The sequence below is a fragment of the Podarcis bocagei genome, assembly GCF_964188305.1.
Source record: "Podarcis bocagei genome assembly, chromosome: 6".
Classification (NCBI taxonomy): Eukaryota; Metazoa; Chordata; class Lepidosauria; order Squamata; family Lacertidae; genus Podarcis; species Podarcis bocagei.
In genome coordinates this window covers 92,283,624-92,299,980 of record NC_138130.1, presented here as the reverse complement: position 1 = coordinate 92,299,980, position 16,357 = coordinate 92,283,624, and the positions used below count along the sequence as shown (strand labels likewise).

General features: G+C 44.4%; 1 protein-coding gene across 11 annotated transcripts in view; it reads left to right on the top strand.

Annotated features, from left to right (window-relative positions):
* Positions 1-16,357, top strand: part of FAT3 (FAT atypical cadherin 3) — a 745,081-nt gene that overhangs the window by 348,217 nt on the left and 380,507 nt on the right. For all 11 annotated transcript variants that reach the window (XR_014008884.1, XM_081197246.1, XM_081197247.1 and 8 more), the window contains one exon: positions 3,152-3,291. Coding sequence is in view for 10 of the 11 variants with exons in the window: in XM_081197246.1 (XP_081053372.1) it covers positions 3,152-3,291 (140 nt within the window). In the remaining variant the exon portion in view is untranslated. The remainder of the gene's footprint in view (positions 1-3,151; positions 3,292-16,357) is intronic.

Sequence of the window (16,357 nt, the reverse complement as noted above, 5' to 3'; positions counted from 1 at the left end):
GATCTTTTGAACCCCCTTCATCCCAGGTGAAACTGAAATGGATTCCTGCTCATTTCCATTGACCTGAATCTGCACAGAGCAGAGATGGCTGAAGGAGGAACAGTGAGATAGGCTCTGTTAAAAGAGGATTTTAAAACCCTTTTCGTGCCTGAGGTGCATTTTATAATAAGAGTGCGTGTCTTACAAAAGCGTCACAGGCCTTCACAATAGGGGTCATAGAGTTAAAAAGCTATTGTATCCGCCGGTGCAGGAAAAAGCAACTGCACTGCATTATTTTTTTTTGGGGGGGGGGATAATAACACCTGATGGGAAACCCCTAGGGGTTGAGTTGAGTCCTGAGGCTGCCAGGAGCTTAACTCATAATTTAAGGCATTATTTTGATTCCCTGGTTTGTTGCAACTCAGGTGATCGGCACATCAGAAATGAGTACGGCCTTATTTTATTGGAGTGTGGGGGGTATCATTGGGTTAAACATGCAGTTACCCCCTCAGTGTTATTAATTCCGGCAAACAATCAGCATAAATTGCAATGTCGAAATAAAAGAGAAACCCTTTCATTCTCTGCCCTCCCTCACCCAGGAAGGTTTAAAAAGCGTTAAAGTTGGGTCCCCCCGCCAGTGCACAAATGTTCAATAGAATTGCTGGAGGGGGGTGATATTAATCAATGGGTTAAAATTTCCCCCGCTGTGCGTGCTCATTCTGAAAGCCACTGAGCTACCTCCGAAGTGGTGAGAGCACCCTCGTTTCCCAGTGCTCAGCATGCGATTTGACGCAGCACGGCCATTTGAAGGATGAGGCCAGTATGATCCATTAATCTGTTTCGCTTTTTCAGTTAAAATGGGTGGTGGGGGGAGCTTTGGCCAGCTCTCTCTCACATCCCCCCCCCCTCAATCCTACCATCTCCAGGAAACATACAGTTGCAATGGATTTATTTCATTGGGAGGTTCAGGGGACAAGAAATCAACTGCGGTTCCTTTTGATTAGTTGCGTTTCTGAACATAATGACCCGTTTTGTTAGTCCCGGGTTATTGATGGCACTCTCTCATACCATGTGGGGTGGGGGCTTTCCCCCATTCATGTCAAATCTGTACTTTTAATAAAAAGTAATGTGAGGAGGGGAGGAGTCACAGAAATATGGTCCCCCCCCCTTTTCCCAGTTTAATTTAGCTGAGGTTCAACGCGTAACTTGAGTCAGCAGGCGTCTTGTGTTAAAACGTGAAAGAAATCCAGATTCTTATTAATTTAAATAGGAAAGATTTTTTAATAATAATAAATAATTTGCTGCCGATTGTGGATTAAGTGCCTTCTCGGGAGGCTTACGATTTGAACCCTACAGCCCGGTATTTATGACTAGTGAAAGACTTGCCATTGTGATGGGTGAGAGAGTGGGGGGGGGGGTACATTAAAGCTGAGCTGAAAATTCTCAAAAGGCTCCCCCCCCATTAAAAAATTTCCTTTTGCTCAACACCCCTTTCCGTCACTGGTTCCAAGATACTGGAGGATGCAGATCAGAAGTCAGGTTTCAAGCAACAGGATTGCTGTAGCTTCTGCTGCCTCTGCTTGTAGTATAAGCCCCACTCCCCTTAAAAAAAGTAACCTAGGGAAGAAAGAAAGCAGAGACCCTGCCATAGCCATTGTTTCTCCTAGCCTGTGATAGCTATGAATTTGTGTAATCCTCTTTTTAAAGCCAAATAGGTTGGTGGCCATCACTGCTTCCTCTGTTAGCGAGCTCCAGATGTGCTTGAGTGTTTGAAACGGACCCCCTGGTTCCCGTTCCCAGAAATATTTATGCATCTGTTTGCCAATTTATAAACGCTTGTACAGCCAAAAGCTACCAAAAGGTGGCAACACGAGGACAGGCCTTCTCTGCGGTGGCTCCCTGTTTGTGGAACGCTCTCCCTAGGGAGGTTTGCCTGGTGCCTTCATTATACATCTTTAGGCACCAGGTAAAAACCTTCCTCTTCAATCAGGCCTTTGGCTGATTGACGTCCAATGCCCTTTAAATGTGTTGTGAGAGAGGGGATTATTGTTTTGTTTTCGTTCTTCTTGTTCTTGTGCATTTTGTGTTTTTTATATTGTAATTCCATGTTGTGAACCTCCCTGAGGTCTATGGATGAAGGGTGGTATGCAAATTTAATAAATAGAAACAACAACAGAAATATATAGTATAGTATTTTATGTTTTCCTCACCATGAAGGCCATGCACTTACTTGGAGAAAGTAAAGTGTTGCACTCAAGGACACCCCATCAGTGTGGGGGCTAAACCTGCTTTGCACTCCTAGTGACCCCATCCTATCTGCATGGACCCTCCCTTAATTTGCTGTGACCTGATTATGTTGGTCATGCTAGAATGTGACAGGATGTTGGGAACCAGCTCTTATACGTGTCCTTGACAGCAAGGGCCACAGATCAGTGAATCTGCCTCAGGTTTCGCTTGAAGAAGGTTCCACATTCAGTCTGCAGTTCAGGTGATGTGAGATACTTCTCATGAGACCCTGGAGATCTACTGGGATTGCCTAGTTGGTAGAGCATGAGACCCTCAGACTCTGGGTCGCGGGTTTGAGCCCCACGTTGGGCCAGTCAAAATAGCCAATAGCGGTCTTATTGGGCAAATAATCTTAAGGCAGCTTCTTTAGATGGGTGATACCTCATGGGTAGTTTTTTTGTGGGGGGCACAAGTAGACTATTAATTAGTCAGATTGCTTTAAAAAGTGTGCAGGTAGCCCTGGCGGTGAGTTTCTCAGAATTGACATACAAATAACACTTGAATCTTGCTCCCAAATTAATATCACAGGAAGGAGGGGAAGCGCTTGTTCGTACTAACGAGGGCATCAGTCTTTGTAGGTTAATAGCCTTGTAAAGCCTTTTTAAGGAATCAATTATGCTTCGCTTGGATGCATTGCTGAATCTTTTGTCTGCAGTATGGGTTGTTTCGTTATCCCCCTTTCTTTCCTTTATGACATCTGTTTTACAATGTACAAATGATGCTTGAAAGGAAAAAATTAGCTTAGAACAATGATTGCTAAATGTGCAGTGCATGTTATGTGCAGCGCTTCTCTGTAAATTACCATACCCTGGTCTCTAGGTGTTGTTTCTCAACAAAAACAAAAACATTCCAGAGATTTAATTGTGCCTTATGTTGCAACAACTAGGGGGGAATTTCGAGAGCTCTTTCGACGCAGACAAAGGTGTGGGGACCATTGTCATCGCAAAGCCCCTGGATGCTGAGCAGAGGTCCGTGTACAACATGACTGTGGAAGTCACTGATGGCACAAATGTGGCAAGCACTCAGGTAAGGCATATCACGTCAGTTTCCTACGCCAAATGCTTCTGCTTTGTTTCGCAGGAATTGCAAATTATTTCAAGTGCATCATGTAAAATAGTGCTGTTTAAGAATCTCAGACCATTTCACATATGTCAGTTTTAAGCTGTGCATCTTGTTCCTTTGAATTCTGTGGATTCCAACAATCTGTTCGTCACCTCCTGGGTTGATGTGCAGAGTAGAATAAAACTGTTATTCAAATTTTGCACTTCTCCAAATTTTGCAATATAATTCTCAGTGCAAAAAGACTTAGCGAAATGTATTCAAAATGTGCATTTTAGAGTAAGGCACTTTTGGAAATGCACATGCTGAGATGAAATCTGTTACTTAAATATGTAGTTTGTGATAAAACACATATTTAAACAGTACTTTTAGAAACAAAACCCACAGCTTAATTCAGAAGTGGATGAAACAGGCTATTGGACTTATTGGACCAGAAACAGAAAATCTATCCATCCATTGTGTGCTGAGAGAAGGTATTACTATTACTAACAATGAAGTGATTCAGCCATTTGCTCATTCAGTTGTACATTTATAAACCTGCCTTCCATCCAATATAGGGCAACAATGTTTTATTGAGGTCTTCTTGATCTCTGGCGTGTTCCCTGCATCCTTAGCTATTCATTCACTGACTTTTTGTTTGCTCCTCAACCTTGCCTCCTGGTGGGTCCTCAGTTCTCGTGTTCTGGTCTGATTCCAGAAACACAAGGGAAAATGCAAGGCTGCTGGACCATGGACAGCTTCAAGTGAGCAACATACTTGAGCAAAAGTTGGGAACAGATTAAGGCCTCTTGTGCAACAAATTAAGTTGATGTGGGGAGGGGAAGCCATCTCCTTTTGTTTGTTCATATGGCCATATGCCTGGATGAAATCCTTCCCTAGGAAAGTATCAATGGCAGATCTCTTGATGACCCTTAAGCATCTCCCAGCCTGTAGCCTATTCGCTTTTTATGCTTTAAGACACCTGCACTTCCAATGATACTTGCCAAAAGAAAAAAAGAAAAAGCCCAAAACATGATTCTGGGGGAAGTGGGTGGCTATAAGAAATCATCCAATATGTCAGTTCTCTTCTTTCTAATATATATATATATATATATATATATATATATATATATATATATATGTGTGTGTGTGTGTGTGTGTGTGTGTGTGTGTGTGTGTGTGTGTGTGTGTGTATCCCCTAAATTTCCCTCTTGTGTCACAGCTAGACTTGTCCACCAGACAGCTGAGCTCCAACCCATGGAATGAAACCATATTTCATCTTCATTCCATAATAGCACCTGCTCATCTTCAGATTTTTTTTTATTCTTGCCTTGGCAGCATGTCTGCTATGTAGTCGGAGGTGGTAAAAAGCATTGTAGAAACGCCAGAGCTTGTTTTATAATTATTATTATCATTCAGTAATGTGATCAGTGGTGTGGATCTGCTGAACAGCTTTAGTTCCAACACTGTTGCCCATCTATTACAGGGTTGTTTTCCCCTCGCCTCCTAAAAACCATTATGACTTCCTTTTCTCCCTCCCCAGCCTCTCCGCATAGCCCATTACTCTTAGTAAAGGGAATCAAATGACCGTGGCTTAAAATTCACACAGGGGTTATGTTACTTGTGTGTTAGCTTTGATGGCAGCTTACCAGAAAAACTCAGGATACTTTAGGAGGCACTAAGCCCTTCTCTATAAATTCAAGGAGAGGTCTGGGGGGAATGGTAGAAGTCAAGTGTGTGTGTGTGTGTGTGTGTGTGTGTATGAAGCAACTTGACTCCCCAAGTGACTACTTTGAAAGATTATATTTGTGTTAATCAGTTGTCTTCAGCCATCACACTCTCTTTGTGGACAGATAGCCGCCACCAATGCTTTAATGCCAGAAAAGATCCATCTTAATGTGGATTTTGCTGGGACTTCAAGCTGAACGGTGGCAGTGGGGAGAACGTTGATTTACTTGATTTATTATCCGCATGTGAGTATGAAGGTACCTGTCAGATTGATTAACTTTAACAAAGACTGAGCCAGGAGGACCACGCCAGCAATGGGCTTTCTGAGTTTTTCTGAGCCCGATTCATCACAGCCTGAGGGCATGCAGTAATTTACGGAAGGCTGGGTTTGTGCGCGCGCCATTATTTTGCTTTATTTTTGTGTGTGTAATTGCCTCGGGATGTCTTGGCTTGTACCTTTTTTTTCCAGAAATGGTGGGAACGGGGCAGCTTCATCTCTTCTGCTGCTTGAACGTAACTCCGAGCTCGTGTGCATAAAGGGAAATCAAGAGCTTGCTGCACATCTGTGATAATCATTTGGTGTAAAGCCTGCATGTGGCACAATGCAGATTGCATTGATGTGTCCACAGACTTCTTATGGGAATGTTTGGGGAAAGGATGGCAAATTCATGTTGCATATTAGTAGCGCTGTATTAATTTTAAAAAATGAAGCTTCATCATTGTGATATGTGTATGTATGTGTTATGTCAGGGATTTATATTTCTCCCTTCCATTAAATTGTCAGAGCACTTTGCAAAATTTCAAAACTCAGTCTCATCCAAGAGGTCTAAAAGGAACATCTTAATTAGTTGTTACAAATTTGTGGGAATGGGGAAGTGACTCCCAGACTTAGTTTATAGAAGGGGTGTTCACAAGTTGCAGTCAACAAATGTACAACCTGTGTACCTGACAGCTGAACAGTTATTCACGTATAAGAAATGGAGATAATCTGTGAACTTGTGTACAACCTGTGCAGATCAACAGTTGTACACACTTGTACCAGGTGTAAATAGTGCTTGTACCTGTGTTCCGTGTAATGTGTGAAGAAGCCTAGAATCAAGAGGCAAATCCGCTGCCCCCCCCCGCTAGTCTAGCATTTTTGGTTGGGAATTGCTTTTCCATGCATGGTGCTCCCACCTTAGCCTAGGTCCTCAAAGCACAGGAGTTGGGCAGATCCACTCCCCACGTTTCCATTCTAGTAGCCCTTCGGAAGTTGGAGGGTGAACCACTTGAGTTTGAAGCCCCCTATATTCATGGAGATGATTCCTTCCCTGGACCTTTATGGGTTCTAAAATGTGAAGGAAGCCTCCACAGATTCATGATCCAGCTTGTCTAGTGAAAACCATATTGGAAGCAATATTAAATCAGTAGGTCTCTTACTCCCTCTTGTCATCTCTTCTTCCTCCAAAACTCCCTGTATAACTCAGCTACTTAATAAGTATTAAGGCTGCAATCCTAACCCCACTTACCTGGGAGTAACCCCCTTGAATTCAATAGGATTTACATCTGAGTAGACATGGTTCGGATTGGACTGCTATACCACCACAACATTTTGCTTCAAAGGCCAATGTAATTGTTCTTGGCACATCACTTTTTTTTTTTATTCAGATGCAGTTTTGGCCAAACCCAAAGGTATTTCTGATGGGCAACATTGGATCCCGCTTTGGAAGAGACTCGCCTACTCTGGATTTTTAATTTGCTTTGATTTAGCTGTATTTCTTCGGGTCTTTTCAGCTGCCGATTTCCCACCCCCTGAGTAGAACATCTTTGCTAATGCTTTGAGTGTTGCTTTGCTAATTTATAAGCTCAGGGGCCTCAAAGAGCCTTTATTTGGAAGTGCTTTAACTGTGGGAAATCGGAAGTAAGCAGGGAAAAGGAAATCTTTTATATTCAGGCAACATCCCTTGACTGTAAATGAGGCCTCTTGGATCTAGTTCTCTCAAACATCCAATGAGGTCATATACCTGTATCCTGACTATATCACTTGAGATTGGATGTGTGAATGGATATGAATGGAATTGCTCTTCCATGGGGGCAATGGGAGGAGAGAATAAATTCCCATGCACATAGAAAACTAGTACGTCAGGGAGAGGGCAGAACTAGAATCCTTCTCTCTGACACCTAGTTTTCCCCAGTTGTCCTTGCTCTGCCAGGTGGTCTGATGAGAGTGAAATAGCCCCTCCCACAGGTAGAATCTTCTAATTAGGACCCTGCCTGTTCATTGATGGAAGGAGACACCTCGGTATTGAGACTGCCCTCCAAGATTTCCATTTTTCTGTGTGCAGGAATTTTGTGTGTGCACAAGGGGTGCATTCCACCATGCAACCCATCTGCTCTTTGTGAAAAACAGGCCTTAACAGTGTGAGCAGAAATGGCCCAGTGGTTTAGAACTCACTCTGTCCACATTACAGATGTTGTGTGGTTTAATGGCCATCTTAGCAGCTTTGCTTACCAAGGATGTTTGAATTAGGAATAGGTGGAAGTAATGAATCTTAGAACCAGAAGATCCCAGGGGTCTGGGAGCATCACTGTCCGGCTGCAATTCTAAACTCGTTTTCTAGCAAGTAGGGATAAAAGGAGGTATCGATTTACATTCTTCCCTGCATTCATTGCATGCAGTGCTGTTTCTGTTCCGCTGCAATTTAGCTTCCAACAAAAACTATGTTGTTCCTCTCGCTGTCCGTTATGGAGAAACACTTTAATCATGTAACTCTGCACCATTCATTTCAGATGAAAGGAAACACAATGCAGATCGGAAAAAAGAGCATCATTAATTCCGTATTGTCATCTATTGCTTGCAGTCTGCAAACAACAATTGTGTTTGCTGGATTGATTTGTGGGATATATTGGCTCCACTTTTTTGTGGGGCTGGGTTGCAGTCAGGCCTCCTGGCCACTCCCCTCAGTGTGGGGTGGAACGGCATCCCACGTCATGCTGGGGGAGACCCCTGCCATGCCACATAGCCAGGTGGCCAATCAGGTCGCTTCGGGGGCGTGGCCGGGGCCTATTGAAGCCGCGGCACGACTCCTAACATTAACCTAAAATTCTGTGTCCTCATGTCTTTATTCTCCTGGGGTAGCTGGGGGATCTTGACACGCAAATAAGTGAACATTGGTGATTTCCACTCCAATTTCTGTTTTCATCAGAGTTCTGTAACATCCCTACTAGCGCGCAAGTTCCACCGAGCTTAGTGGGATTTATTTTGGAATAAGCATGCTTAGGATTGCATGGCATCTTTGTAAGCTTGAATCATCCATATGGAAGGAAGGTGCTGCAAGTAGCCACCCCCCTAGGAATAGCAGTAAGGAAAACACTCTCCAGACTGGAGCACTTTGGCAGCAGCAGCCAGCACACAACTCCCTTCTCTCTTTCCCCTTTTAGTGTTCGAAAAATGTGAGCTCAGAATACCAAACTGGGCTGTGTTGAACATCTCAGTCTCGTCATTTGGTGAGCATCTCAATTGTCCTGGGCAGTCAGTTCTGCACAATAAAAGGATTATACAATAGGTTTTTTTTTTGTTAAGCTGCATCTTTCATTCTCTTATATTCAGGTATACCAAGCCTATTCTGAGTATCCTTTCTAACAAAATAGTAGAGCATCAACAATGCCAACTGAGAACCTGCAAACAAATGGACTGTTTGTCTCCTGATGCACTGCTTGTCTGCTAACCCAGTTTGTTCTTTCATGGCTATTTGCCATTAAAATCCATGGGCCTAATGCAACTATTTCTATTGCTATAATTCTTGCCCACTCTTCTTGGATGCATAGACCCAATGTGGCTTCCAGATCCGTAAAACAAAACTAGTATTAATAAAACAATAAAACCATCATTAAAAAAATAAGTTGGCTTGCCCATGGCAATCCAGTGACATCATATCTGGCTACGATTTTAAACCAGGTCTCCTAGGTAAAGTCCATCCCCCCCCCAAAAAAAAAAACAAACCACCAGAGGGAGAGCAACTCCCCTTTTCACCATGAATGCCAAAGAATTGATGCTTTTGAATTATGGTGCTGGAGGAGACTCTTGAGAGTCCCATGGACTGCAAGAAGATCAAACCTCTCCATTCTGAAGGAAATCAGCCCTGAGTGCTCACTGGAAGGACAGATCGTGAAGCTGAGGCTCCAATACTTTGGCCACCTCATGAGAAGAGAAGACTCCCTGGAAAAGACCCTGCTGTTGGGAAAGATGGAGGGCACAAGGAGAAGGGGACGACAGAGGACGAGATGGTTGGACAGTGTTCTCTAAACTACCAGCATGAGTTTGAGCAAACTGCGGGAGGCAGCGGAAGACAGGAGTGCCTGGCGTGCTCTGGTCCATGGGGTCACGGAGAGTCGGACACGACTAAACGACTAAACAACAAAAAGGAGAAATTGTTCCCTTCCTATAAGCAGGCCTTTTGTTGGAAGTTCAGGAGGTGTGAGGGAATACTCACTGTTGATAAGATAATTTGCCACACTGTGCAAAGGGATTGAAAAAACATGAGGTCTCCCCACTGTCTGAAGTTCTGAACAGTGAGGGAAATGCTTTTGCATCTTATATGTACTGGACTTGAGCCCACAATGGATCCTGAATCCAGGACCTGCAGATAAATATTGGATAGGGTCAAAAGAGCCCATATTCACTGGCGCACAAATGCACACCTCAAACAGCTGAGCCTGGCTCTGCTCTTCCTCTGAGAGACAAGCCCTCAAGAACTATGGATTTTATGCTACCTTCTGTAACAAACACATTGCTCTTGTGAACCAAACCTCATGTTCTCCAGTGTGTGTTGATAAATGAGGCTGTACCAGAGTGACTAACCTTGCAGAAACTGAATTAAGGAGGAATTCTGCAACAAATTGAAACTTTCAGAGCCCATTGGCACTTGGCAGAACACAAGCATTAACATTTCCCCATGACATTTTTTTCTTTCTTTCTGAAAGCGTAAGCATACCAGAATGAACCTCTGTAAAATTCAAACACGTTGCAGCAGCTCAGTGGTCTACTCGCCTTCTGCCCACTATGTTTATCTTTCAGAGCTGCCCACACTAGCAGCACTGAATTAATTGTAGATTAGTTTGATTTAGTTGTTGTTTGTCATGATCAAGAGAACTGTGTCCAATCTGTTTATGGGTCAGGGCCGAAATTTGAGCCGAGGAACAAGGAAAGCTCCCTGTTGCAGTGAGGATGTCAATATTCAAGAGGCTTTTTCTGAGAGCAAAGGCAAGAGATGGGATGAATTACAGAGTCTGCTCAGAGCATAGAAATGAAAGCAGAAGAACAATCCCAAGATTTGTAGCTGGTCTGCAGGCAGGAAGAGGAAGGAATGAGGAATAGTGGACTGCAGTCAGTTTGGAACAGGCAGAGGTATATAAGCAGGTGAGCTGAAGTTCTCAAAGGAGACTGTTTGGCATGAATTTGGGTGCAGGCAACATGTCTTTCCAAGCTCCTTCTCTTCCTGACAGAAAGCACATCTCTTCTGGTGTCATAACCCTGATGCCTAATAAAAGTAAGAGACAATTGCTTCGCTGTGTTCTAGGTAGGAAAGAGGTAGGAAGGAGGAAGCAACACTTTCTCTCTGAGTAGGAAGAGGAAGTGTGTGTGTGTGTGTGTGTGTGTGTGTGTGTGTGTGTGTGTGTGTGTATCAAACAGCCTGTAGTCATGTTACTTGAGCATCATAATTACTTCTCTGGTTCCCAAATCCAGCTGATGCCTTGCTTGCATCCAGACCTTGATGCAGTTTACTATCTCTTACCTTTTCCGAACCATCCTCCAGGTGTGTGTCTGCATCCTGTTTCATCTCTCCCCCCCCCCAAACTTTTCTGTTTCCTTCAAAACACTCAACAGTTCCTGGTGGAAGGAAAACATCTCCTAGCAATTAGTCCACGTTGACTTATCATTCTGGGATAATCTCCCCCTAACAGATTGATGGACCAGTAGCCGAAAGACCTCTGTCTGCGTATCCATCCTCTCTTCCCTCTCATTCTGGCCTTTTCCACATTTGCCTTTTGCGCCACTCTTTCTAGGCACAAGTCTGCACTTAAAACCTCAGTGTCTGAATGGTTTGTTTGTTTGTTTGTTTTGCCCTAGAGCTTTCCCTGCAAAAGCCTGCTCTTTGGCGCTCAATTGGTGTAAACATGAATTTGGGCTTTCTGCAGATTGCTGTTTGCAATTCAGCTACAGAGAGCGGATTTTTGCAGGGAAAGCTCTGGGTTTTAAAAAAGGGTATTTTGGCACACAACTTTAAAATGTGATCCATGCCTGGAAAGAGCAAAGCAAAGGCAGGTGTGGATAAGCCCTGCCCCCCCTTCTCACGCACACATGCATAAATATACATTATGTGATATGTATATATATTTGCTCTTTTTTTTCCTAGTATTTTTCTCTGGTGGAGTAAAGCTTTTGGATAGCCCATTAAACAGCCGATTCTTGCAATATTTGGGCAACAAACGTTCTGAAGTGAGCACACGCTGGTTTTGTTTTTCCCTGTAGACTTGCAATTAATCTTCTGTGTGTGATTTTAAAAAAATCTCCCCAGCAGGGCCAATTCCCCTGAACTAAAACAATATTCATGTGAAAATGGGAGCTTATGACATTTAAAATGTTAAGGCTTTTACATCAGGGCCAAACTAGACGTGATGCTGTTTATGCAATTAGCAATTGTGTGAATGGCTTTTGAATTGGGGGGGGGGGGAGATCTCTCATTTGCTCCAAATTCAAATAACAAGTGTGCAGGGCAGGGGAACAATCTGCATCAAAACTACCTCGGCTTCTTATCCAGATTGGGTTCCTTGTATTTTCACTACTACTAAAAGGGATAATAAACATTACAGTGGTACCTTGGTTGTCGAACAAATCGGCTCCCGAACACTGGAAACCCAGAAGTGAGTGTTCCGATTTGCAAACGTTTTTTTTGGAAGCTGAATGTCTGACGCGGCTTCCATGGCTTCCGATTGAGTGCAGGAAGCTCCTGCAGCCAATTGAAAGCCACGCTGTGGTTTTTGAACCGTTTTGGGAGTCAAATAGAAGGCATGCTGGGATAGATGGATCAATAATCAGACTTTGTATAAAGTAGCTTCATACAACATGACAATTTGAATTTCTGCTCAGACATTGATGCTTTAGTTGAGATTCCTGCATTGCAGGGGGTTGGACTAGATTGTCCCTTCCAGCTCTACTGTTTCATGATTCTGTGATTGAGGTTGCCAGATGACCTTGAGCCTAATCTGCTACAGAGGATTGTTGTAAGAATGCTGTGGGAACACACAGCTCAGTGGAAGCTCCCCACCCACCCACAATCTCTTCCGTAAATGTGGCAAAGTAATAATTTTGATCCGTATCCCCTGGTATGCATTGGTCCATCTCAGATACATCACAGCTTTTAAAAATACATATAGCAGGTCTGTGCATATCTTCTCAGAATACTCATTAAATTCATAGGGACTTACTCAGGTTCGTGGGCATCGTGTATGGCAGCCACAATGTATGTTTATGCCGTGTTGGTGTCATTAGTTGTAATATCATTCATCATATGCATAGAACGGGGCATTACTTTAGACCTAACAAAACAGAATTAGACCTTTGGTTTTCCATTCTTAACTGTCCATATTATTGTGGCTGTTGTTGCTGTTGTTGTTTAGCAACCTAAGTTCCCAACTGTGTGCTCCGTTTTAATGATTTCTACATTCCTTGTTTTCTGAAGGCCAACAGAGTATCCCAGTGAGTACCCCAAGCCATAGCATGCAAGGGATATTTGTAATCATTAGCAGTTTGGATTTTACAGGGTATCTATCATTTCTACTGCTGCCTCCATCTTCAGCAAATCTGGGTACCCCGCCTTCCCTCTTCTGTTCCCCCAGGCGTGTAAAGCTCACAGAAACGACTCCATCCCAAGCCTACCCTAAGCAACATGCAATATAGTCTTAACTTAGAGGGAATTTTATTGCAACTGCCTTCTAGACTGTTCCCAGGATAGGTCATTACAGGCAATTTTTTGGGAATTGTTTATGCACTTTCTGGTAAAGCATTCAGCAAACGTCTCACTAACGTCGCGGAAAGCTAATGTTTCATGTCTCTCCAAGGGCAACCTCTTTTAATAAAATACTATCATAATAGCTTATAAGTAAATCTTTTCCCCCATTAAAGCGCGAAGTGTGGGTGTAAGTGACTGGGCTCAGACTGAAGCCTTGTAAACACGTTCGAGGAGACATCCTCTCCACCCACCCCTCTACCCCCTACGCACACTTAAAAAGTGTGGGGGCGGTGAATTGTTTTCTTATTAGCTCCGTCTGCCCTTCGGATTTTTCCAGAACTCACACTCTCCGCATCTTGACTGAACCTGTGTCAGGCAAAACAGCTGCTGAGTGCTGCCAGTAGCTTTATAATGGCTCACATTGTTGATGGAGGTAGCAATGAGACGGTGGCCACGCCGACCTCATCTACACAAGCAGCCGAACGAGGCAGGGGTGAAGTGGCAGGCAATTCATTCAGAAAAAAACTTTACAGAAGTCAGTGATTCATCTGGTGGAGCATCGAATAAACTTTTTGCTGCAGGGGTGCTTTGGAATACGGTGGAAGAGAGGCATTTGAGCCACAGTCTGTTCTCCCTTCACTACGTTATACCCCATGGTAGAGAACATCCTTTGCAGGGTTTGATCCCTGGCATCTTCAGCTGAGTTGGAAGAGCCCCATCTGAAATCCTGGAGATCAGCATCTTCTTAGTATGGACGTTTATAACATGGTGCATGGCATGGAGAATGTGGATGGAGAAAAGTTTTTTTCTTCCTCTCTTGTAAGACCAGAACTTATAGATATCCAGTGAAGTTAGTTGTTGGAAGATTCAGGGCAGATTTTTTAATAGTACTTATTCATGCAGTGCATAGTTGAACTATGGAACTCGATCCCACAGGAAGCAGTGATGTCCATTAACTTAAGGTAAAGGTAAAGGGACCCCTGACCATTAGGTCCAGTCATGGCCAACTCTGGTGTTGCGGCGCTCATCTCGCTTTATTGGCCAAGGGAGCCGGCGTACAGCTTCCAGGTCATGTGGCCAGCATGACTAAGCCGCTTCTGGCGAACCAGAGCAGTGCACGGAAATGCCGTTTACCTTCCCGCCGGAGCGGTACCTATTTATCTACTTGCACTTTGACGTGCTTTCGAACTGCTAGGTTGGCAGGAGCAGGGACCGAGCAACGGGAGCTCACCCCGCCGTGGGGATTCAAACCGCCGACCTTCTGATCGGCAAGTCCTAGCCTCTGTGGTTTAACCCACAGCGCCACCCACATCCTGGTCCACTAACTTAAAGGTAGGGTTGTGTGCTCATCTCACTCTAGAGGCCGGGAGCTGGCGCCGTCCGCAGACACTTCCGGGTCACATGGCCAGTGTGACGAAGCTGCTCCGGCGAGCCTGCACCAGCGCAGCACATGGAAACGCCGTTTACCTTCCCGCTATAAAGCGGTACCTATTTATCTACTAGCACTTAAGGGTGCTTTCGAACTGCTAGGTGGGCAGGAGCTGGGACCGAAAGACGGGAGCTCACCCCACCGCGGGGATTCGAACTGCCGACCATACGATCGGCAAGTCCTAGGCACTGCGGTTTTACCCACAGCGCCACCCGCGTCCCTAACTTAGATGGCATTAAAATCCATGGAGGAAAAGGCTGTTGATGGCCACTAGCCATGATACCTGCGCCTTCACAGTTGGAGGCAGTCACACTTCCGAAGAGCAGTTTATGGAAGCCACTGGACGGCAGAGTCTTCTTGTGCTCAGATCCCGTGCTTGTCAGTTTCCTGCAGGCATCTGGTCAGCCACTGTGAGAGCAGGACGCTGGGCGAGATGGACCACTGGCCTGATCCAGCAAGCTCTTCTTATGTCTCTGACCTTGTGGGTCAGACTTGCTACAAGGCAAGCGAACACCTTCATTGTGCTGCTTTGCAGCCAGGCAATTAACCTCAAGCACCAGACAACTTAAGTCTCATATAAGTTTCCTTTCTCAGATAGGAAACAAGTAGAATCATAGAATCCTAGAGTTGGAAGAGACCACAAGGGCCATCGAGTCCAACCCCCTGCCAAGCAGGAAACACCATCAGAGCACTCCTGACATATGGTTGTCAAGCCTCTGCTTAAAGACCTCCAAAGAAGGAGACTCCACCACACTCCCTGGCAGCAAATTCCACTGTCGAACAGCTCTTACTGTCAGGAAGTTCTTCCTAATGTTTAGGTGGAATCTCCTTTCTTGTAGTTTGGATCCATTGCTCCGTGTCCGCTTCTCTGGAGCAGCAGAAAACAACCTTTCTCCCTCCTCTATGTGACATCCTTTTATATATTTGAACATGGCTATCATATCACCCCTTAACCTCCTCTTCTCCAGGCTAAACATGCCCAGCTCCCTTAGCCGTTCCTCATAAGGCATCGTTTCCAGGCCTTTGACCATTTTGGTTGCCCTCCTCTGGACACGTTCCAGTTTGTCAGTGTCCTTCTTGAATTGTGGTGCCCAGAACTGGACACAGTACTCCAGGTGAGGTCTGACCAGAGCAGAATACAGTGGCACTATTACTTCCCTTGATCTAGATGCTATACTCCTATTGATGAGGCCCAGAATTGCATTGGCTTTTTTAGCTGCCGCGTCACACTGTTGGCTCATGTCAAGTTTGTGGTCAACCAAGACTCCTAGATCCTTTTCACATGTACTGCTCTCAAGCCAGGTGTCACCCATCTTGAAGGGATGGGTAGGGAATGAAGGGATGATTTCTTTACAGTGATATCCTACACCTGTCTATTCCCTATTGAACTGAATGGGACTTAACCTTGGAACGGTCACGTACATCTATTTTATGTGTTTTATTGTGGCCTGCCAAGGCTTCCCCACAGAAATACTGGAATGGTTAGTCTATAGTGATGGAGGAGAATCTTGATTCAGTTCTCATTTAAAGGCAAACCAGCCTATTTTGCACTTTCTGAAACCATGCAGGAACTGAAACGCAACCATCCTTCGAAACTCACACTCCTCCAAACTTGGCAAAGACACTGTGTCTTTTCTACTGCCTGGTGATGCATCCTGGAACTTTGCTTTATGAACCATGTATCCTGTACCTGGAGCTCATGATGAGACTGTGTTTCTTAAATAAAGTACTGGGGTTTCCTCAAGCCAAGAGTTCCAAGGACTGAGTCCAGATGATAAGCCAAGATCAAACTTGGTCTGAAGATTATTGTTTTCTGGGAGTGAAACAAACCACAATCCCTAGTTTAGATGGAACTGTAAGCCGGATATTGCGGTTTGCTTCCTCCTAATAGGAGCTGGGAGGAGTG